General features: G+C 53.1%; 1 protein-coding gene across 11 annotated transcripts in view; it reads right to left on the bottom strand.

Moving 5' to 3' along the window:
• Positions 1-23,768, bottom strand: part of RANBP3 (RAN binding protein 3) — a 57,010-nt gene that overhangs the window by 12,687 nt on the left and 20,555 nt on the right. For 2 of the 11 annotated variants that reach the window (XM_060297280.2, XM_060297281.2), the window contains exons 3-11: positions 23,210-23,299; positions 20,036-20,224; positions 11,755-11,791; positions 11,582-11,668; positions 9,495-9,566; positions 4,114-4,179; positions 3,149-3,241; positions 2,187-2,305; positions 574-687 (exon numbers count right to left, since the gene is read on the bottom strand). In XM_060297280.2, coding sequence (XP_060153263.1) covers positions 574-687; positions 2,187-2,305; positions 3,149-3,241; positions 4,114-4,179; positions 9,495-9,566; positions 11,582-11,668; positions 11,755-11,791; positions 20,036-20,224; positions 23,210-23,299 — 867 coding nt within the window. Of the gene's footprint in view, positions 1-573; positions 688-2,186; positions 2,306-3,148; positions 3,242-4,113; positions 4,180-9,494; positions 9,567-11,581; positions 11,669-11,754; positions 11,792-19,369; positions 19,526-20,035; positions 20,225-23,209; positions 23,300-23,768 lie in introns of those variants that run through there. The other 9 variants (XM_060297285.2, XM_060297286.2, XM_060297287.2 and 6 more) reach the window with 7 other exon arrangements.

The following is a 23,768-nucleotide window of genomic DNA, read 5'->3' as shown; positions in this document are numbered from 1 at the left end:
ACGGGGAACATTCAGAACCGCTGGGGATGCTTTTGGTGGTCGTCACTGGGGGCGGGGAGGGGGTGCTGCTGGCATCTAGAGGGCGGGGGCCGGGGATGCTGCTCAACACCCTACAGTGCGCAGGACGGCCTTCCACAACTAAGAAGGATCCGGGCTGAACGACGCTAGTGCTGAAAGAAACCCTGAAGTAAGCACAGAAAAATCTCTTTGGTGACCTGGAAAGCATCGGATCCTAATGTCTGCTTGTTCCTTGGCTATAAACACGTCAGCTGTCAGGGCTAAGGTGCCTCTCTCAGCCTGGCTCCTGGAAGAACGAGGGGGCCTGCCGCCAGGAGCCACAGCTCAGCCCCACACTGGCAGGGGTGGGGCAGGGTGGGGGGCAGCCGGCCGGGGTGCTGCCAGGAGTCAGCAGCACAGCACGGAAGGGACGCAACAAGCAGCTGCTGGGCGCTGAGGCCCAGGACCACCCCAGACACGGCCCCCACTCCCCATCCCCGGGCAAATGAACCTGGGGGAGGCGTAAAAAGATCCCTTCACTGGGTCAACAGCTCATCTGGCCTTCTGACCACATACCTTAACTCTGTCCCTCAGGTTCTGCCCAAACACAAACGCCTGCTGTGCAAGCTCCTTCTTCTCGCAGCTCTCCTCAGAAGCACTGCTGGACTCATTTTTCTGCGAGTCTTTCTCCTGGTTAAAACAAGCAAACAGAACAACTGAAAAGAAGCCACACATCAGCCCTGAGAAGCGAGATGAGCCATCTCACACCATTGTATTTGCCTGGCGTGAATCCTGTGGAGCGGGCCCTGGGGTGGGGGACCAGGGAGATGCCCTAGGGCTGGGGGGGACCAGACCTCTCCAGGGAGGGGGAGGGGCGAGGTCTTGGCAGTGCCCTCGTCACCGGGAACACTGGGTGGAGACGGTGGGGTGGGGGGTCACGTCCAGGTCTCCCTCCAGCTCAGAGCCCTAGCCACCAGTTTCTGAGAAGCAGTATGCTGTGGGAATGATTCCTTTTTCCAATTCCACTAACTGTGGTTTCAGGGTGGGGGGCTCAGGGACATCTGAAGATTGAATTGGAGATGTTCATTTTCACCATTTGAGCCTGAACATCCGGCGGCGGTATGGCAGCGGGTGGGGGAGGCAGAGGGTGGAGAACCTCAGGCAGCGACCTGTCTGCTGAAACAGGCAGAGTGGAGATAAACACACGGGTGCAATCTGTCTCCGTACGTGGAGCCCTGGATGTGTTGCTGCAACTCGGATTTCAAGTCCGTCTCTGCCAACCGCAAATGCAGGCTCTTCATTAAATGCCCCTTATTTTCAGCTGCTATGCAACGCTACTGGAAAACATATGCATCTGGCCTATATAATCCCAGAACCCTGGAGGACTTTTTTTTTTAAAAACAAACAATTTCTGGGCTTCCCTGGTGGCGCAGTGGTTGAGAATCCGCCTGCCAATGCAGGGGACATGGGTTCGAGCCCTGGTCCGGGAAGATTCCCACATGCTGCGGAGCAACTAAGCCCATGTGCCACAACTACTGAGCCTGCGCTCTAGAGCCCACGAGCCACAACTACTGAGCCCACGTGCCACAGCTATTGAAGTCTGCACGCCTAGAGCCCATGCTCTGTAACGAGAAGCCACCGCAATGAGAGGCCCACGCAACGAAGAGTAGCCCCCGCTTGCTGCAACTAAAAAGAAAGCCTGCGCACAGCAACAAAGACCCAACGCAACCAAAAATACATAAATATATAAAAATAAAAATAAATAAATAAAGCAAAGGATTTCTGAGCGAACTCCCAAGCACACTTCTGCCACTAGAAGCAGCACATGTGTATGAACCCCTGAGGAACTGCTCGGTTGTGGAAGAGGGACGGGAGACATCTCTCCAAGTACAGCGGTACAAGGCCCCAACAGACTACGTGCGTGGAAACGAAACAGGCCTTGGGCTATCCGGCCCTAAGTGCCAGAGCCCTGCTCGTGGCCCCTTTCACTCAAAACCAACTGTGGAGTTCTTGGTGGTCTGGTGACCTGGCCAGTCAGTTGTGGTTACACATGGAGACCTCTGAGCAAATCAGGATGCTTTAGCATGGGCCAGCTTGGATACAGCCCAGAGTGGTCAACAGCCCATGCGCCCGGTGAGGCCCTGAGAAGCTTCACGTGCGGTGCACTCCCTGCCCCATTGCCGACGGACCTCAAGTGCTGGTGCCTCGTCAGAGGGACTCCTCCGGGCGGGGTTGTCAGGCGAAGCCGATGTCGCTGCCCCCGGGCAGTCTGCCGGGACACTGACCCCGTTGGTGCCGCTGCTCGGGACTGTGGGGAGAAAAGGACAGCAGACATCTCAGAGGTCAGCCCGGACCACCTTCAGCACCGCTGCCTTCTACCATTTGGGCTGAGAGTGTAATGTCTCCTTCTTAAAGGAAAGGATCTGGAATCAATACAAATTCTTAGGTTAGAAAAACCCAAACCCAAAACTAACACCTCACAAAAGAAAGAATCCTTTATTACTTATTCCACAAAGAACCATGTGAATTTTCAGTTTATTTAGAAATACTACTACTTAGGCGAAAAAAAAAAAGAAAATATATTTGGGGAATAATTATGAGTTTTATAAAACTAGTTTTACTAATAGAGTCTTTTTTCTATGCACTTTCTCCTTTAAACAGTTGAGATTATGTGACATGTACAACTTTAAATCTGGCTTTGTTTAGTATTAGACCAAAACAATTTTCCATGCAATTAAAACCCTTCAGAAATATTAACTATTTTTGCTCCCGATGAAAAGCTCTTGAATTGTAGGGAAAGATTAAGAGGAAGAGAAGAAAAGTTTATCAGTATTAAGAAAATTAAGGATGAACTGAAAACCCCATCCTTTGTGGATATAATAGAAATATGGTTCAGGTCTCTTAGACATACAGGGCTGAGTTTTGCCTGCAAACACACAGGGACGCATGTGGGCCGCTCAGGGCTGGGGGGTCAGCTCTCAGGAGGCCAGTGGAACTGCCTGTCTTCCAGGCTCATTGGGGATTTGAGGGCTTGTTTCTCCAGCACTCTATTTCCCAGTGCGTTCAGCAGACGGGGCCAAAGCCACCTGTGTCGTGACGCGGCTGTGCCCTGACGTGTGAGCCTGGGAGGGGCCACGGCCGAGTCACTCACCGGTCTGTGAGAGCACCTTTGGCTGCGGGGCTTGTAGCACTGCTGGGCGAAGCACGCTCCGCTGCTGCTCCTTGGGCTTCTGGCTCGGCAGACCTGGGGACAGAGGTCGGCTTGCCCGGGCCCTCCGACCGCAAGGGCAGAAATGCAACCCACCCCCACGCCAGCTCTCAGGCACTTTACAGAAAAATTCACCCCAACAACGCATCTGATGTCCCTCTTGGGTTAGACTTTACAGGGAAGCATACTGAAAAAATTAAAAACCCAAGATATTTTCTCTACAGTTAGACATACAAATTCTGGCTATTGTTATTTTTATATGTGATTAAATGAAACCCCCATGAAACTGATCATGTCTGCAAATTAATCCAGTGAGTACAGGAATGCTACAGGGGGGACCAAGAGACAGCTGTTCTCAAGCGTGGGGCTCGAGGGTCAAGGGCAGACGGTGAGGGGAAAGCAGCAAAGCCACAGTTCACCTCTCAAAGTTTAGGACTCTGCTACGGGTCACGTAAAGGTACCCCTTGCACCTGCTTCTCAAAATGCCACGTTGAGAAAATCCCTCTGCCAAACATACAGGGCAAGGACCACGAGAACGCTCCAGGCCCTGCAAGGGCTTCCCGTTGGATGTGACGTGTCTCGATGGCGCGAGTGCCGGGCCCCGCTCACTAGCGGCTGCTCTGCTACTCAGGGTTAACGCTGTGGGCAGTTCGCTCAGCAGAGACAGTCTCACAACTGAGCTACTGCCGGGCACGGAGCCTGAACGCCACCCACCAAGCCGGGCCCGCTCCCTCGCCGCCACCTCCTCGGGACAGCGGGCTCACAGGCAGGAGAACCTCCCTGGTCCGACGGGCTCTTTCCAGCGGTGTTCCAGTGCTCACGTGTCAGAAAAGTGAGCCCGGACCGCACTGGCACGCAGAGGCCGCAAGGCAGCCACTCTGTGCTCCTCCTTCAAGGCGGACACCCACCTGCACTGGGTGCCTGGCCGTGGATCAGGGTCGGCGGCTTCAACCGGAATCCACTGCTTTTTTCCTCTACAAGCATAAGAGAAAAAAAAAAAGCGGGCCTGCCTGGGGTGGGGCAGCAAAGCTAGGAGGGACCAGGGGCAGAAGAGGACTGTGGTCTGGGCTTCGGTGGCCATGGGCCTGGGGAACTAGGGAAAATGTTTCCAAGTTAAAACAGAAGAGCAGAGGCCCATCCAATCCCGTCTGTAAGGGAGGAGGCTGAGGGCTGCAGGCAGTGCTGGCCCTGGGGTGAACTGCTGGCAACAGAAAACTGGAGGGCATGTGTGGGGCTGGTCAAGCTGCAGTCCACCCACCCAGCTACCTGCCGGGGCTGAGAGCTCGGAGGCTGGGCTGTGCTCGCGGGCCCCAAGGAATATCAGGGAGCCACAGAGTTCTGGTCCCTGGGACCCAGCTCCCTTTCCAGGAGGACACGTCTGTAATCAGGAGAAGCTTCTCTACTACCAGCAGACCTCTGAGAAATGAGATGCATTTTCTGTGGTGAAAGATCAAAGGTGGCAGACGGCAGGCTCTCTCCAGATGTGCCCGGAGTGCTTGCGGCTAATGAGGGCGCTGGGAGGCCCAGGAGGAGGAGGCGGGGCCTCCCTCAGGACGAAGTCTGGGATGGACAACTATGCAGAGCTGACAGACACAGGGGCTCAAAGCCTGGTTTCAGCTCAGCCACCAGTACACACAGATCCCTTAATCCCTGCACCTTGGTGACTCTGCCCATCTCAGGGGGCGGGGGAGACAGTCTAATGCATTCCCTGACCAGAAGGATCAGGATAAAAAGCCTTGTGACTCCAATAGGACACGTCTGTCCCCAGAAGACCCCAGGGACTGCAGCATTTTGGGTCCCAGAGGCAGTCTCACTTTTGTGCTAAGGTCCAGCCCACGGGGGGAAAAAACCCTTTTCGGGTCATAGGGAACAAGATCAAGACAGAGAAATCCCTTGCCTGTTTTTACACACCAGCAGCGAGCAATCCAAAAGTGAAGAAAACAATTCCATTTACAATAGCACCACAGAGAATATAATACTTGGGAATAAACTGAACCAACGAGAACTACAAAACATTGTTGGAAGAAAGTAAAGACTTAAATAAATGGAAAGATACCCCAAAAGGCCACACAGTGTATGACTCCATTTACAATGAAATGTCCAGAGCTGGCAAATCCACGGAGACAGAAAGTCGATTTGTGGTTGCCAGGGGCTGGGAAAGACAAAGTGGGGCGTGACTGCTCAAGGGTATAGGGTCTCTTTTTGGAGTGACAAAAATGTTCTAAAGTTAATTATGGTGATGGGTGCACAACTCTGTAGATACACTAGAAACCCTTCAACTGTACACAAAAACACCACCACAAACACACCTGGTCAGCCCATGCTTTCAGGTATGAAACAAAATCAAATCAGAATTCCCAAACAGGGGGCTTCCCTGGTGGCACAGTGGTTGAGAATCCGCCTGCCAATACAGGGGACACGGGTTTGAGCCCTGGTCCGGGAAGATCCCACATGCCACGGAGCAACTAAGCCCGTGCATCACAACTACTGAGCCTGCGCTCTAGAGCCTGCGAGCCACAACTACTGAAGCCCGTGCATCTAGAGCCCGTGCCCCGCAACGAGACGTCACCGCAATGAGAAGCCCGTGCACCGCAACGAAGAGTAGCCCCCGCTCACTGCAACTAGAGGAAGCCCGCACGCAGCAACGAAGAATCAACTCAGCCAAAAAAAAAAAACCAAAAAAAACCCAAAAGAATTCCTAAACAGGAAGGCCCTCTTCCTGCGGGCTATGTGTTGGTGAGCCAAACTGCTCTCCTTGGGCAAAAACAGGTTACAATAAGTAACTCTCACTGCTAGCTTGCATGAAGGAGCTGATCCCTACGGGCTCCGGGGAGTCTGCGCTGGTGGAGCTGGTGTTTCTCCCGTAGAGGGGTCGTTAACACCACACTCAGGAGAGCCAGACAGCACAGGATGCAGGGGAGGACATGTTGCCAGATGTTCCTTTTGGGAAGGGAAATACTGAATTACATTTTCAAAGCTCAGGATTATTCAGAAGATGATTGGCAATTTAGAAACATTAAAAAAAATGCGATGAAATTCGTAATTCAGGTGATTTTAAAAAGCCCTTAGAGCTGGCTTTGCAGTGTTCACACTGGGGCTAGAGACTGCTCTCACCGCCCTGCTCTGACCGTTGGACCCCTGGGGCTGACCAGGCTAACCAGCAGGGGCGACAGGCCTGGAAAGTCACTGCCACTGACCCCGAGCACTGGGCCCAGTGCCTGGCCCACCCCAAGGATGCACAGGACATCCATGCTGAATGCTGCAGTGAATGGAGACACAGACGGGCGTGTGTGCCACACTCGCAATGGCAACCGGGGACTCGGGACAGCGGGGCCCAGAGCAGCAGGGAGGGTGCTTACAGGGTGGCGCACCCTGGACGTCCTGCCACAAGCCCTGTCTGCACTGAAACAAACGTGGTCTCTTCTCATGGCCTCCAGAAGCTCACTTGTCCTGCAACGCAGTCAGGGTGCAGTGAAGAGGCACTGCCTGATGGCCAGAGCCCATCACGGGGGTGCAAGGTCACGCCAAGGTCACAGGGGTGCACAGGCCGCTGTACCCGTGTCTTCTCAAGGGCACATGCACGGCCCCCCGTGAGCTTGCTGTGGGGCAGCCTCCGTCCTCTGAATCATGCTTGAAGCAAGCAGGCTTTTTTGTGCCCCACCTCAGAGAGACCCAGGTGATGAGGGAACTCTGGATTTAACCAGGAAGGCAGATCAGAATTTAACCTGGTGTGTACCACAGGCTAAAAAGAATCTGAGAGAAGGCAGCTTGGCAGGGGCTTGAGCGATGAGTAAGTGTGTTGAGGACAAAGGGAGCCAGGTTTCTTGCTGTCAGAAAAGAGGCAGAAATACGAAGGGGGGGAAGGGGGGGAGGTGGGGCTACAATGAACCCTGTTGGTGCTGGAAGCACCCACCCGAACCGGGGGTGACCTATACAAGCAGACAGAATAGCAGAGGCACAGAAACACGTGCAGATGTGAGTGTGTGTAGGCAAAGAGGTCTACGTATGTCTGTGCTCCTGGCTGTGTGTGTTCTCAGCTCTGGGCACAGAGAGGGCTTGGGAGCGGCGACAGCCCAACGGCGACCAGCACGCAGAGCACTCAGATCTTGGTCTCTAGAGACCACTCTCCACTAAGCAGAACCAGGATCCCCTTGAGGAAAGGGAGGGAAGAAGATGAGCCTGGAACCCCTTATGACAGAAAGAAAAGGACATGCTCGAAAGAATGATGCGGACATGGCCAAGGGGCACAGGCTTGACGCAGCTCCCGGCAGCCAACTGTGGGATGATTAAAATAAACTCATGGTGAAGATAAAATCTGAATGTTAAGGTAAACACTAATAACAACAGATTATAACCCACTGACTAAAACAGGAATGCGAACATCCATGTGGCTCTAGTAAACATGAGCAAACAGTGGCAGAGAAGAGCTCTGCTGTCCAGCAGAGTGCCGGCCCACAGAAGGCAGAAAATCCCCGGCCGGCCATCACCAGAGGAGTAGCCGCTCCCAGCAAGAAAACATCTCTGGAGGCTAACACTGCAGCAAAAAGTAAGAAGAGGAATGAGATTTTCCAGAGTCTCAAAGTATCTCTCCAGAAAATATTAATCAAAGGGTGAAACATGACTTTTCAGTGGAGAACCTGGGCGGGCTCCGCCCTATTCAAGTAACAGGACAGTAAACGCCATGAGTCACTTGCTACAGTGCACAGGAAGCACACAGCTTCACCTCTGTGGTGTTCTAGCCCCCAAGGGTAAGTTGGTCCAGTCACCGGGAAACAGCGGGAAAGCCAGGTTGAAGGCCTTCTCCAATGTAACTGGCCTGCACTCTGAAAGGTTATAAAAGCCGAGGCAAGCTCGAGGGACTGTTGCAGATACGTGATGTGTGAGCCAGGATCTGATGCCTTTGCCATGAAGGACATCACTGGGACGCCCCGGGAAAATCGAATGGGGTCTCTAGGTAGAGGGATAGAGAAGTGCTTTACCATTCTTAAGTGTTACAATTTTTCCCGCAAAAATTAAAGCTAAAAAAAATAAAAGGCAGGCAGGCAAGGAGCTAAGAATAAGTTCACTCTGCAGAGCGGCTGAGCCAGTCTATCACCGCTGCACGTGGCAGCGGGTCCAGGGGCTGGCCGGGCTGTGGCAGGCCTCGGAGGCAGGTCCGAGTTGCCCGCCTTGCTCAGGGCTGCCCTGCTCTCAGTGCTGCAAGATAAAGGTTTCGGGGAAGAAGCGGGAGTGGGGCTGTCGCACAGACACCTCGGGGGCGAGCATTAGATTCCTAACAGAGCTCGAGGGCTGGCTTCAGTGGCTGATCACCCACCACGGCTGACACGGCCCCCGGGGTTCAGAACGTGACTCGCTAGGCCAGTGCCCAGGTCTTCCCAAGGACCCCTACAAACCAAGCTCCTCTTCAGGCCCCGTGAGGGGGGTCAGCTCAAAACAGTTTGCCTTTAGAGTCAAAATGAATTCAACTGTTTGAAACAATGTCATCAAATCAACCCTCAATGTTCTAACAACTTGCCTCTTCCCTCGACAGTGCCCTCGTGCCAGAGTATGACTGGTCTCGCAGCGCTTTTGAAGTCGGCAATGAATTTATATAAGGCAGGTTGGGTTACAGAATTAAGATGGTTACACTCGCTCATTAAATCTTTTATGAGGAATTTCAGCCACGTGGGAGAAACTTTCAGGAAACCTTGGAGTTGGTTCTCTAGTGAGAGACCAAAAAAGGAAAGCCCCACATTCTTCAGAAAGGATCAAGCTATTTTCCTTAAAATTCTAAGGCTCTGATTAAATATATTTATCTAAACAGATCTAAGTAATGTTAATTCATGTGAGAATTTAATACGCAGAGAAGGGGTCTGGAAAATTACATAAACTTCAGAGTGGTTACCATTGGGATGGCAGAGTGCGTGGGAAATGGAGAGGTGGATTCTTTTACTCTATGTATTTCTGAGTTTTTAATGATACAAACGTATTATTTGTGTAAACTTTTGAAAAATGAGTAGTATACTTCATTACAGTTTTTTTTTGTTTTTGCTTGTCTCTCTCTCTTTTTTTTTTTAAAAGGACTTGCAACTCCTTGTAACCAGGCCCTGCTTGTAGAAACAGAAATTAAGGGCTGATGAAGCCTGCCTCACACCAGATTCCAAATCTGTGCAGTGAAGAGTTGGGGAACATTTAGGAACTGAAAAAGAAGGTTGCCTTCAAACCACCCATTCCCAATTAACACCTTGCTTTTCATCCCAGGAAACCCCCAGTGACCAGCCGAGAAAGGTAAAGGGACGCGAGGGCTCACCTGGTTCTGAGTCAGAATTGCCTGCAGATGGCTCGCAGAAGGTGGATGGCATAAAAACATTGTTTTTTGATACTGTCAACAAGGAGGTGCAGGCAGGGGAGGGAACAAGAGGAAAAACAGTGTGAGTAGGCAGGGTAGACGTGCACAGGATCACTTCTCCCACCTGAGGGGTCATCTCCAGGCCCCACCGTTGGGGAAAGGGGGGTCAGCATTGTGAACCTGGCCTTTGGCAACTCGCAGTAAAAGTGAAACCCTGGGACTCTTTCTAAAGCACAAGAAAGGTGGGTGTCCAGTGGAACAGCCTGAATCTGTTTGATATCTAGCAGTTGACTCTGGCCTGCTGTGGCCGCCTGCCTCGTCCTTGTGCCCCTGTGGGAGCAGCCAGGAGGGAAGCGGATGCACCCGATGTTCTGAGTCTCCCCTGGGGCCAAGCCTCAGGCCCTGCTCCTTGTCACCAGTTGGGGCTCGGCTGGCTGCAGACCCCCTCTCCTCACCTGTTTAGGATCTTACAAAATCAACTGCTTCCCGGGTTGTGGGCCAGGCAACAATGCAGTGGGGCTGAAGATCTAACTGTGCGGACAGAAGGCAGCTAGCTAAGTGGAAACAGTGCAGTGCAAAGGCCTCCAAACGTGGGACTGCTTGTGGCTCCACTCCCCTGATGGCTGAGCGCTGAGCATCCCCTAGGTGGTGACGCGCGAGAGGAGAGGGCTAACGCCTGCTGGTCCTCTACCCCTTCAGCCTACGGTCACAGCACAAACCACCTCCTCTCTTCTCCGCTGCACCTTCTCGATGCGCAAAGTGCGGTTCAGCAGTGGACGGTGAGCGGGAAGGAGTACGATCAAGGCCAGGAAGTGGACGCTCCCTCCTCCTGTGGTAAGGCTCACGTTGACAAGCGTGCAGAGATCCTTAGAAAAAGGACGTAACCGCAGCCTGCACTGTGGACCGCCCGAACGGCTCCTCAATGCCTGGCTAGCAAACGACAGTGCCTCTATTCAGGGGGGTCTCCCGCAGTTGTGAAAAAGGATGAGGCAATGTCCAAAACAAGTGTTCAGGGAACAGGCATGAAATTAAGTGTTACAGGGATGAGCGTAAGAGGACACTCACTTTCTACACTGTACATTCCTGTGACGTTTGCATTATTCTTGGAAGCAGAAACAAAGCTTCCAGGAGTGTCTTTTTTTCCCTTAAAGTGATATCCTTAGGGCTCACACTTGTAAATGCTTTACATGAATTCCCAAGAATGAACTTCAAGCTGGGGAACTGGAGAGTGTCTGTAAGCCAGCACCGCAGACAGCACAGGGCGATGCCAGAGTGGACGGAGCCAGGACCGGGGGCGGGAGTGGGGAACCCTGCCGCAGCTTTTACCCTCCAAGGCGCAGGGGTGTCCCCAGGCTTGCAGAGCCCCCTGCTAAGTAGTCCCAGCATCTCCCTCTACCCCAGAAACCTGCCTCTTGCCTGAACCAGCCTGTGTCCACCAGCTGGTCTGCTGGCCTGTGTGTGTGTGTGTGCAGACCTGGCACCAGGCTGGAGCTTCCAAGCCCTTGGGCCCAGCCACAACCACAGGGACAGGGTCCCAGCCTGGCCAACCCTTCCAGGCTCCCCCAAGCCCCCTCGTCGGGGAGCTCACGGTATTCCACCACCAAAGTGCCTGCTGGGGCCACTGGACTCCCTCCTATGTACTGTCTGTGTGTGTGCCTGGGATTCTCAACTGGCCCACCGGGCTCTAGGCACATGGCTGAAGGGCCAGGAGGACACCCCATTTCCCCCACCTTCAGTCAACACATAGCCAGCGGCCTTGCAAGGTGGACGTGCGCTTAATGGTCAGAGCCCCGACCAGGGCCCTGACGGTCCCTTTCAGAGGGACGATTTCTTCGCAAGCCTTGCTTATTAATAGTCTACTAGGTCTCACCCCTCCAGACGGGGGCACCTGTGCTACCCTCGGGCACGCTCCAGCCTCACTCCTGACAGAGACTGAGTTCTAACGGGATGTGCACAGGGGACAGACAGGGGTGTGAGGCGCTGGAGGGGAACAGCGGGCTTGGAAACACAGGTGCTTTCACCGTCTATCGAAGGGCTGCAACTGTTACCTGACTGTGAAGGTGGGAATTGCGTTAAAGAGGATGTTCTTTCTCGCTTGACGGGAGGGCAGTAATTTCCATCTTCTCGGTCAGAATCTACAGAAAATGAGGAGGAGGAGAAAAATCAGGCTGCTTCCGCTTTTACAACCAAAACTGGTGAAACATTTGAGAGATTTCCTCACCTTCTCCACCTTCGGGGCTGGAGCCTCCGGCTGACCTCTGAAACAAGAACACATGTAAGGGCGGTCAGAGAGGGCCGCGTGGCCCAGGGCCCGGCAGCTCCTGACTTCTGCCACAAATGGATCCCGAAATGTAGCGTTGAGGGCACGTGGCCTGGGCTCAGTCACCCGGGTCACAGACAGGCTTTCAACCTAATGCTCAAAAATCCCCCATGAACCGTCACGCCTCTGCCTCACCAGGCCTCGTGCCAAGGAATCCTCTTAACGGCTGGGAACGCGTTCCCAGCACAGGATCAGTTTCCGTGTTTCTCCACTGGGTACAGCTAACTGGCGTTCCCCCACCCCAGCCCCCCAATTCAAACACTGAAACTGGATCTGGCCAAGTTCACTTTGCCAAGAGCTGGAAAGCAACCCTCTCTGCACCCTGAAGGGCTGCAGGACCGCTGACACTGGCTGCGTGACACTGGGTCATGGTGGTTCCCATTCCTGGCCCTGGCACATCCCATGGTATGGAACTGTTTCAAGGTGGGCTGTTATTTCCAGAGCAGCCGAGAGCTTTGAAGCCTTGGGCTGAAGTGTTCAGAAGAGAATCCCCAGGTACAACAGCTCAGACCGTAGAACCCACCGAACAATCATCAGCTGAGAGTGAAAGGTGGCTGAAGCATCTCCTCCTTGACAACCTCTAATTTTAGAATGCAAACGAGCAATTAAGAAGCTTATAATGAGCCCCCGCCCCATGTGGGATAATACACAGTCCCTGCTGTACATCCCCTCTCAGGGACATGAGATTCTTCAGAACTAAGCAGCCAAAAGCAAACTCTGAAGGGTGAACATCACCAACCCCGCCCCCGGGTCACCGGTTTAAGAGCAAGCAGGGGAGCCAATTTGTTTATTTTCAGAAAAGCCCCTCAGGAGTTAAGTTTAGCCAAAGAAGGACCACCTGCCTCGAGGAGCTGTTAGGGATTAAATGAGATGATGCATGGGAAAGTGCTTGGCAAGCTGCAAAGCCGTGTGTAAAAGCAGTAACTGCTGCAAATAAGAAAACTGCAGACGAGGAGCCGGGGGACCTCCCAGAGCTGGGGTGGCACTTTCCCTGTAAAGGGCCAGAAAGTATTTTCAGCTTCACAGGCCCCATTCGGGCCACAAGTTGTATATTCTTTATTTTGTTTTTACAATCCTTTAAAACACCATCTTAGCTTGCAAGCTGGACAAAAACAGACGGGGGGCGGAGTTTGCAGACCCATCCTAAAGGACAGTGAGAGCCTGGATGGTAAGAAAAGGACCCCAACCTGGCCTTCCCCCCCAACCCCCCCATCAGAGACCATCCACCAAAATGCCTGGGAAACGCGAAACCCTCGTAACACAACAGGGGCTCAATATGTGAACATATCATGGGGCCCAAAATGAAATAAAATACCCAAGGGTCCAGCAGGCTGGCTCTACATGAGTGCAAAACAGTGGCCAGGGCTCGAGCTCAGAGCATGAAGGCACTAAATCCTGCTCTCGAAGGCTTGCCAAGCCTAGTCAGCTTCTCCTAGCTCTGCATGTCCTAAACCTGAAACGCGGGGCAAATTATTTCACTGGCCTAAGCTTCCACTTCTTCGCTTTGAAAATGGCGGGGCCAGCGCTTCCTCCGTAGGGAGGGAGGTGCAAGGGGTCAGTGGGCTAAGCAGGCAGTGCCACATGGCTCGCAAATGGACAGGCCACGCTCTCCCAGCCAGCTCACCCCCTCGGGATGTCATACTTTGGGGCAGTGCTGGGGGAGGTGGGAGAGCCAGGTGAGGGACCAGGGGACCCTTGGAGGAGCAGAGAAGAGGGTCTTAGCATGGGGGACCCAGAGAGGCGCTCTTGCAGTGCTGTCATTCTACGGGGCCCAGGCTGGCATCTGACAGAACGGAGCCATGTCACCAGAACATCGGGTGCTCCTCTCAGATGCTCCCCTGCCCTGGGTGACACCATGAAGGTGCAGGCTCCAGGCCCCTCCCTCCTACTCCTCCACAGCAGGCCCGGCCATCCCCAGCCCAGCCCTCGCCCTCAAGTCCCATCCTCGACTCCCCCCACCCCCCACCTTTTCACTCAACAAGCATCTCAACTCTCCCAAACCTGCCCATGGCAGCCTCTGGGGCCTGTGGGATCCGCTGCTTCCTGAATGACTTCTGGCACCTGGAAAATGGCCAGCCCCCTGCCTCTGTAGACACTGCTCCCTCACCCACGGACACCGTCCCTTCCCTTGCCCCCCAGACGAAAACCCCTCAGGCCGTGGCCCCACCGCTCCCTGCACTTCTCCACGGCTCTCACTCCAGCCGTGGGTCGGTGTCAGGGTCCCCCTCTAGCCTCTAAGTTCCAGAAGGGTGTGGCCCCAGCACACAGTGGGGCTTCACTGGCCTGTGTTCAGTGGAAGCAGCCGGATTCCAGGCACTCCATGGGCCATGGGGAAGCTGCCAAGGCATGTGTCCCCCAAGTTACACACAGAGCAACGGACCCAAAAGCTGTGAGGCCAGAGCGTCGTCCTGTTTCTCAGCGGCTGGGGAGGCCAGTTCTCTGTCACCTCAATCTCAAGAGGACCCCCGCCTTTCCTCTTGGCTAGCTACGTTAATTTCCACATGTGTGAATTTCCGAGCATTCCTTCTGCTACGGATTTCTAATTTTATCCCATTGTGGTCGGAGAAGACTCTGTGTGATTTCAATCCTTTTAAATCTACTGAGACTTGTTTTGTGGCCTAGTGAGTGGTCCATCCTGCAGCTTCCTGCATGCCCCTGAGAGGACCGTGTACCCTGCAGCTGCTGGAGTCCTCTCTGTCCTCGTCCTGCTTCTGTCTGGACGTTCTAGCACCTGAACATGAATGAGGAGCACTGAGGTCTCCAACAATGTACTGGATTGTCTATTCTCCCTTCATTCTGTCAGTTTTTGCTTTGTGTATTTTGGGGCACTTTTAACAACACTTAACTTCCTCACCTCTGCCAGTGACACCCCAAACCTCTCAGGGATCTGGGTCTCCTTGAAAATTTGATGGGTGCTAGGAGCCTGTCTCCAGAAAAGTACCCAGACCTCAGGGGCTGCAGCCCCGCCTCTTGGGGCCCAGGACTGCTGAGGCCGGGCGGCCTCCTGCAGCACTGGGCCCCCTTCGTCCATCACACCCTAGCCTTGTTGTCTCCTTCCTGTCTCCTGAGCATGTCAACCCTGTTCCTGCCTCAGTGTTCCTTCTTCACGTGCTACTTGCACAGCTGTCCCTGACCACCTCCAGGGTGAACCCCTGCTCACGGGCTACATCATCACCCAGCAAGCAGGAGCAGCTCTTCTCCACCCTACCCTCCAGCTTCTCTCGGGCCTCTGCCCTGTTTTGTGCATCACAGTGGGATGTGATCTAATGTGTCCATCTGTTGTTTGTCTCCTGCTACCATGAGGCCCTACCCTGTCTGTTCTGCTCACAGCTCATACACCCCACACCCAGGACACTGCACAAAAGACGCTCAGCAAGTACTGCACAAATGGAGCCTGTCCTCCGCCACAGCCCCTTTGGTGACCTGGAAAAGAAAGGGCACCTGGCCAGACAAGATCAGATACTCCTAGACCCCTGACCCCAGGAGACCCTCAAATCCATGCTCCGAGTCTATTCTAAGACCCACCCCACAGGCATGTGGCAGGCCTCTTTGTCCTGGAAAAGCTGGGAGGCTAAGGCCTGCAAAGGACAGCACAGGAAGATTCCCCAACTGGGAGGACCTTCCAGAAGCTGCTGGAACTTCCTGGTGGGTCTGAAACAGCCGACTCAGAAGCAGTGAGGAAAGTGACGCCAACAACTCTCCTCAATAGGAACCAGGGCAAGGAAGCAGGAAGACAGACTGCAAAGCGAAGATATTTCTGCTTGCCTTTGGAGCCTACTTGACAGCTAAAAACCCTCCACCACTGCCCGTGCGAGAAGCAGCCTGCCCCTGCTCCTGCCAGGGAAGGCCTGCGCTTGCTGTCTGGGCCTGGCTGCCTCATGCTGTCTTCCCCCAAAGCAGGAAAAGGCCTGGTGTGCACTGCTCCCCTTCAACCCACACAAGGCCAATGACAGCTCCACAGACACTGTCCTCAGACACAGCAGCCTGGGGGGACAGGACGTCTTCCATGTCAAAGTGGTCTGGGGGCCACCCCTCGCCCCAACCAAGGGAACAGCTCTTCAGGGGTCAGTCTAGAACAATGCCTGGGACACACATGGAGTCAGGCCTTGCAATCCCAACTCCTTGGAGCCCAGAAGGCTGCAGCCAAAGCTCAGGAGCCACTGCTCCAGGGACTCCTGTGAGGAGGATTTTAAGAGCAGGCTCTCAGGATCTGCGCCTCTGGGGAGGAGCGGGGACAGAGCAGGGTGTGGAAGCCCCATTTCCTCCTCTGCTTCTTCCCACAGCAGAAGCCACCACTCAAGGATTGGGGCTTCAGGATGACACCCCGGGGACGCTGGGACCAGCACCCTTTAGGGATGCCACGATGAAAATATGCCCAACGAACACTTACATGAGGAGGCCAAAGAGAAAGAAGACCAAAGAGAACACTTCAACTTATTTTTCTGGCGCTAGTGAATGAATGAAGTGGACGGCGGCAAGGCCGCGGCCTAGCGAGCAAGCCCGCCCTGACTGCGCGCTGCAAGGTGGCCTGAGTCCCTCCAGCGGGCGGGACAGGCAGCACAGTCCTCTCCCCTCAGAAGACACTGGAACCTCAGGGGAAGCAGCTCATTCTGTGAGGTGCGTATAAGTCCCTGTTGCCAAGTACAAAATAGGAGGGAACGCCTAACCCAGGATGGGACCACAGGTGTGAGAAGCTTCTGATCTTGGTGTAAAGGATGAAACAATGAAAATTACGATCGTTAACTGAATCACTTTGCTGTACACCTGAAACCAACACAACATAAATCAACTATATTTCAATAAAAATTTAAAAAATCAATGAATACAATTATGACTGTAAAAAAAAATAAAATTACGATCATTCACTTTGCTAAGGCTTGCACCCTCCCCCCTCCCAAACAAGGCTCTCATGAGGCTGCCTGGCGTGGCCTCGAGAGGACAAGGCTGCCAGGCCAGTCCAGGAGGAGACACAGACACAGACAAATGGGCAGTGAGCAGGAATGAACGGTGCTGCCTTCCTGACCTCCCGGAAAAGACCAGAAAGCAATACCATGTCAGGGAAATTCCTTCCAGAAAATGTCAGACACCGTTTGGCCTGCCTGGGACTCAGTGATTCCCCATTTGGACGGCCCAGTTAGAAAGCCCACTGCTGGACTTCCCTGGTAGCGCAGTGGTTAAGAACCTGCCTGCCAGTGCAGGGGACACGGGTTCGAGTCCTGGTCCAGGAAGACCCCACATGCTGTGGAGCAACTAAGATCGCGCGCCACAACTACTGAAGCCTGTGCGCCACAACTACTGAAGCCCACGCACCTAGAGCCCGTGCTCCTCAACAAGAGAAGCCACTGCAATGAGGAGCCCTCACACCGCAACAAAGAGCAGTCCCCGCTCGCTGCAACTAGAGAAAGCCCGTGCACGGCAACGATGACCCAACACAGCCAAAAATAAAAAATATAAATAAATAAATAAATTTTAGAAAGCCCACTGCTGGGGCTGCAGGAAAATGGACGCCTGGGATTAAAAGTCACTTAAGGGGTGTCCTTCATGTGGACCACAGGCAGATTCACTGCTGTTTATTCTGTAACTGAGGGAACCAGCTCAGAGATTCTTACCAAAAAGGCAGACATCGAAAAAAGAAAAAGAGAGGTGGCCTTCCAAGATGTGAATGCTGGGCAGGGCCAGGGCGGAACGAGGGTCAAACCCTGTGCAGATGCCAGAGGATGAGGGGCTGGGTCCAGACTCTTTCTAAGCTTCCTGGTGGGTCTCATAAACATATTTCAGGCTCGGCAGTGCCTTGATGCAGAGCTTCAGTCTGGTAGACTCCAGCCAGCCTCCAAGTGAGCACTGGGAACGCTCACTCTCTCCGGATCAAACGGACAACTTAATCTGGATGTGGTTTGGTCTCCTTCAAGCTGCCTTGTGAGAGCCAGGAAGTCTGATATATTGAGACTTTTTCCTGGTACTGAGTCTTCAATGGCCAGAGTTCTGATGAGACTGAGAGACGATAAGGGCCCTTTATAGGCAACAATTCAGCGAGCCACTATTTATTATAAAGAATTTGCAGCTTTACACTTGCTCAAGGGATCGTGGAATAAAGAAGAGACTAAACGTGAGGGATGGGACCTGTCGGGTAACATGTGGGTGTTTCCTGAACTCCAGTGTGGCACAGAGCAAGCTCCAAATCTGCTCTGATGCAAAAGCAACTAGTCCGAGTTAGCCATAGACATCTCAGCCCGGGAAGAAGCTGGGCTCAGGTTCCATCTGCCTTGATCTATGCCCTAATTGACCTAAAAAACAAAGGTTACTTTGCCTTGATGCCTAATCAGCAGAGAAAGCCCTGGTTGACTCAGAGCTGTCACAAGTGATGTGATGGTCACGCTGCTGGGACTTCTGACAGAACTGGGATCCCCACAGTTACGCGCATGTATGTCACGGGCATGGCCTTGGCTACGACGCCGGTACATTCAGAAACTGCTTCCCCCAGCCCCGACTCTCTCCCACGTGACGTAACAACCATCCCCAGGCTCCCTGCCATTGCGCTTGACCTTGCATTTGCCAGTTGGGGCACTGCTTGAATGTCTCGGAATTAGAGTCTCTGACCCACAGTCCAAAAGAAATGAGGAGCCGAGCTCCACCGGCCAGGCTTCAGAAATCACTGCCTGGACCGGCCACAGCCTGAAGGCGAGGCCCCCAGGGTGCTTCCTGCACAGGCCCCGTCTCACCAAGTGGTCATCAGAAGTAAGGGGCCTGAAAGAGCCTCGCTTCTGGAAAGGCAGTTGCCGTGACACAGCCTCTACTGTTTGCCACCCTAGACTGAAAACCCTCAACCTCTTCAGCGGGAGATGCTCCGTAAACCGTGCTTTTCAACCCAGGCAGCAGCAGAAGGGCCCAGTCTCCTGGGCAGATCCGCACAAAGATCATCTGTTCTCAGGGAACTGAAAACATGTACCTGCAAAGGCCGAAGGCATGAAACTCATAACGGCCAATTTGGGAGAAGGTTCCAGCAGCTGCTCTACCTCCAAGCCCAAAAGTTGAAAAGCCTCTGAATTCTTGCTGTCAGCCCTCGTGTGAGGACTATGCTCCCAGAACTCTCTGGTGTAAGCACCTCGGGCCGGAACCTCTCGTGGGCTTCCTTACCCCAAGCCCATTTCTATGCCACGCAGGACTCCCCCATACCCCGCCCCACACGGATCCCTCCAGAATGTTAAAGTTTGGCTCCAACCTCACCTTGCCTGAGTATCACTTATTCCTGCGCATCCCAGGGTTTGGTGGCTCTAAGAGAATTTTAGCGGCTTCCTTAAGGACACAGGAGACTGGTGATGGGACACAGGGAACCGCTAAAGGTCTGGGGTAAGGCCTGGGACTGTGACACCCTGCAAGGCTGCCCAGGGTTCAGTGTGGCAGAGCGGGATCCTCTGTTTTCTTGACAGTCATTTTCCCCTGTCATGAGAATGGGGGACTCTGTCACTAGGTACCGAGACGACGAGGTTTTCGATCCTGAATGTAGGCTAATGTTTACCTTTCCCAATTTATCAAACTCCAAAAACTCAAGACATTTCTTGTTCTGGAGAGCTCACAATCTTCTCCACCTATAATCTTCAAAAGCCTTCTGAATACAAAGATAAAGGGCTCAAGGGATTCCCTCTGGATTCAAAGGAAGAGTCTCTTCTTCTTCCTGCTTTGATTGAAGACAAGCAGTTCACAGCCCAACCACGGTCCAAACACAACCAGTCTTGCAAAGCAATCTGCGGTAGACACCTTTTCCTATAGGTCAAGGAAGCCGGAGCCTTTTGTGTTTCTAAGATAACTGAACTTGAATGCCCAAATTCAGGGAGAGGAGAAGGAAAAATGGAAGGAGGGAGAAGGGGCCGAATTTGCTGTGGAAGGTTCTACCCCACTACTCAATTCCTCTTTTGCCCCCTCGCCTCCTTCAGGAACCAGGACTAGCTTCTGGCTATGGGTAAATGTTCCCCCAACTAGAAAAGTCTCAATGTAAAAGGGGACTTCCTCTTTCCTGACTTTTTGGCAGCAGGAATTAAAGGGAGCTGAAGAGGGCCTTTGTTATCTTTTCAGTTATCATCAGCTGCTGACAACCTGGGGTGTGGATCTGAGGGGCCCGGAGGGAAAGGGGCCAGTCTGGGTTGGGAGCCCCGGGCCATGGGATGCCGGGTGGAGGTGGACTTACCCCTGCCAGTTCTCGTGGAAAAGGAGGAAGCTGGGCTTCAGGAGCGCTGGCTGAAGCGCTAGCGGGGGCAGGAAGCTCTAGGGCATGCTCACCAGCTGACTCGGGGTGACCCGTGCCATGGTGGGGGGCCTCAGCCTCCCCCCGAGGCTCCTCTCCCGAATCCGACAAGTCTTTTTGCTCTGCAGAGGACTGGGAGCAAAAAAGACAATTTTCCTTCAATGTAAATAAAGCCAGCAACGCGGGGCAGGGGAGGGGGGCAGGGGAAGGTCTGGAGATGCTCGGCCTTCAGCAGCTCCTGCCCGGGAGGTCAGGCCAAGAGAGCCGGCACATGCTACCGCGTTCTGCTCCACAGAGCCAGCCCTCCACACTGACAGAAGGGCAGTGAGCACGGACCTGCTGCTGTCGGACCTGGCAGGGAGCTCTGAGGTGTGCAAGAAGTTGGACCCTCTTTCTGAAAACTGCAAGGTGGCCCCTGTGGCACAGAGATCCTCTGCCGATGGCAGCGACTGAGGAAACATCCCTGTGACCAAGACGGGGGCGGTGCCTCTAGCAGAGGGGAACAGGGGCAATTGTGTCAAACTGTCCCCAGGGCTTAATTACCCATCCACTCAAACATACTCGTGAGGGGAGGTGGGCGCCAGCACCCTGTCTGGCCACTGGGAGAGCCAGGGCGGTGGGGCCAGGGCTTCTGCACTGGCTGCGGCCCCGCCAGCACCTTCCCATCTCTGCCGCTTAAACCCGAGAGGAAAGGAATGCTTTCTTGCTCGGCGAGCGCAGGTGTGGGGTGACCCCGCGAGTTGGCAGACACACAGAGAGCCGGTTTTGTATCAGTGACAGGTGGGTGGGGCTCCGGCTGAAGGAGGGAGCCCCTCGGCCTACAATTCTCCCAGACTCCCACCGCACATTCCGAGCCAGGGCTTATCTAGAAAACAGCCAGGGTAAGGGGAAGCCGGTCCCCAAAGTCTTCGTCCTCAAAAGCACAGACACCCCCGGCATCCTTTGAGGTGGTTCTTGGGATTCTAAAGGGGCTTCCATGGGCTGAGGGCTCTGTGGCCAAGATTCTTCTTGAGAGGTGCGTTACAGAGCTGGTGTCCTGTTATAAATACATGGGCTCCGGTCCCCAAGCCTCCTGCCTGGCATCGTCCACCACACGTTTCTCTCGCTTTGTGAACTAAATGACCACGGGGCCACCCTGCCTCCCTGCAGACACGGCTGTGTTCTTCCTGCCTGTGAAGTGACTGAAACCTCTTTAGATAGGACTTGGGACTATTTTTAAATGTGTGAGCCTGCTAGATGAAAGGAACTACATAGAGGATTTTAAGAGAACTTTCAAACATTCTTATGAAAAAGCAAAAGCAACACAACTCATCCATACATCTAAAAAAGCCACCCAAATCGACTCTTCCTATGCAGGGGAGAGCCAAAGACATAAAAGGCCCTCCTTCCCAGGCCATTCCTCAAACCTGTCCAAGGCACCGAGGTTGGTCCATGCAACAGTCTGCTGCTACTTTATGGCTAGAGATTTAACACCATTTTAAAGAGAAAATGAAACCCAGAGCTCTAGGGGAAATTGCCTATCTCTGTTCAGAACCACTTGGATTTTTTTTAAAAATCCCTGCTTTACGAATATAAATGTAGAAATGCCCTCATGGCATGGCAGACTAGAGACGAAGCCTAAGTCGGAGGACCAAAAAGAAATACAAATGCCATTCCAGCATTTTCTCCTTGGGTCTGAGTAAGCTCTAAGGAACCAAGATAGAGCCTGTAGTTTTTCAACATGTTTGTTAAAATCGGACATCGAGATTTTGGCAGGCTTTGACATCATCCTAAAATATACGTGGCTGACAAAAAACCACGCATACAGGGTACGCTTGTTACACACACAGTAAGCTCCCAGTGTTGTCGGTGACACCCTGCTTCCTGCCCAACTGCTGCTGTAACTGCTTTCTGCCTTTTTGCTAAATGGACATTATCCTGCCAGTGCAACCCCAAAATCTTCTGCCTTCAGATTAGCAAATATTTGGAAAATAAAGTAAATGAAAGAAACGTTCAGTCGTCACAAACAGTGAAACAAACTACGGAAGGAGATTCAAATTCTCTTCACGTTAAAGAGAAAAAAACTGTCTGTCTCCATTCAAGCCAGTTAAGAAAAGGTTTCATTTTTGCCCCTAAAACACAAATGCGTGGAAATGCAAGCATTTTGTGAAGAGCGCCATCTTGAGGAAGCTCAAGAACAGGAAAGCAGTAGAGACAGTTCCTGTGCTGTCAGTCTGGCTCCAGGTTTGCATTTCGGGCGTCAGGACTGGAGTTCCGCTGCTGCCCGATGCTCTAACACGGAACAGTGGGAGGATCTGACGACTTGTCCTGAGACCAAGGGATGCCACCGGCAGGCCACCACCACCAAGCTGTGGTTTGCTGCAAATGAATGCAACTCCAACTGTCTATGGGACTGACGGAAAATCTTGTGTGTCTTTGTCACCAAACCAACACCAAAACGCCTGGGCTGGCAGCCTAATTTTTTTCTTTTTGGTTTCAAAGCCTTTGAAGGGGGCTGTGGGCTCTTGGAGTGCATCCCACTGGGGCACTGGTGGTTTAGAGATCATTTACTGAAAGAAGGTAATGCTCCCACAGTTGACAACGGGACTTCTTGATCTTTGTGGATCAAAAAGTGGCTCAAAAAACAGCTGTATGGGAGACCTAGGTGACAATTAGGAAAATTTCAATGTGGACTATCTATTAGAGGGTATTTCTGAATTAATTATCATTTTCTCAGGCGTGCCCATGGCACTGGGGCCATGGAGAAGAATTCCTAGGAGACACTTGTGCTGAAGTATTTAGGGGAAAACTGTCAGGTGGGTGCAACTTATAGTCGAGCGTTTCTGGCATTTATGATAAAAATGTTAACGGTGAAGCCAGGTGAAGGATACCCAAGGGTCCACAGTACCATTCTTTTAACTTTACTGAGGATTTGAAAAAATTTTCAAAAACAGAAAGTTGAAAAGGGAAAATAAAAGCTCCCTCAGAAAAAAACAACGGCAACCTGAACAGATCTTCCCAACTCTTGCTACTGTGGCGTGAGGAGGGAGGGCTGAAATCGCGGCAAGGGGGGGAAGCTGGGAGGGTCTCAAGGTGTCATGTTGTGAGAAGTGTCGTGGCCACTCCTTGCAGACCTACCTTCCCGTCGCTTCCCCTGGGCCGGGGAGCCACGCGGCCATGGAGCCGGCTGTCCAAGCCTCTCCGCTTCCTTCCCGCCCGACGCCCGAGCTGTCATAGCAGCAGAGAAAGGAGGAGGGCTCTGTGTCCACTGGGCAGCCGCCCACCCGGCAGCTCAGAGGGTGGCCCCGACGGACATGCAGGCTCCTCCGGCCTCTGCCGTTAGACGCAGAGGTTTTCCGTGCCCTTCCGATGATCTTGTCACACAAGGGTGACAGCAGGCGAACTCTGAAGAGCTGGAGGTCAGTTATTTCTAGAAGCCCATTTAGAGCTGGCACTGAGTCAATATTTTGATGTGCACGTTTTCACGGTGACGAGCACCTCCCTGGAGACTCTTCGGGTTCAACCTCACCCCGTTTATGTAATTGGCATCAACCTTCTGAAGGTGACACGTGTAAGTCAGCCTTTGAATTACGAAGCAACAGAACCACCTCAACCGTGAAAACAGTACTGAAATAAGAGTTAGTCATTTTAAAAGCATTTTAAATTCAGTCAAATAAACATTACGTTTTAGCGTTTC

This window comes from Globicephala melas, chromosome 3, assembly GCF_963455315.2.
Source record: "Globicephala melas chromosome 3, mGloMel1.2, whole genome shotgun sequence".
NCBI lineage: Eukaryota > Metazoa > Chordata > Mammalia > Artiodactyla > Delphinidae > Globicephala > Globicephala melas.
Note: the sequence above shows the minus strand (reverse complement) of the source record. Positions and strands in the feature narration are given on the sequence as shown.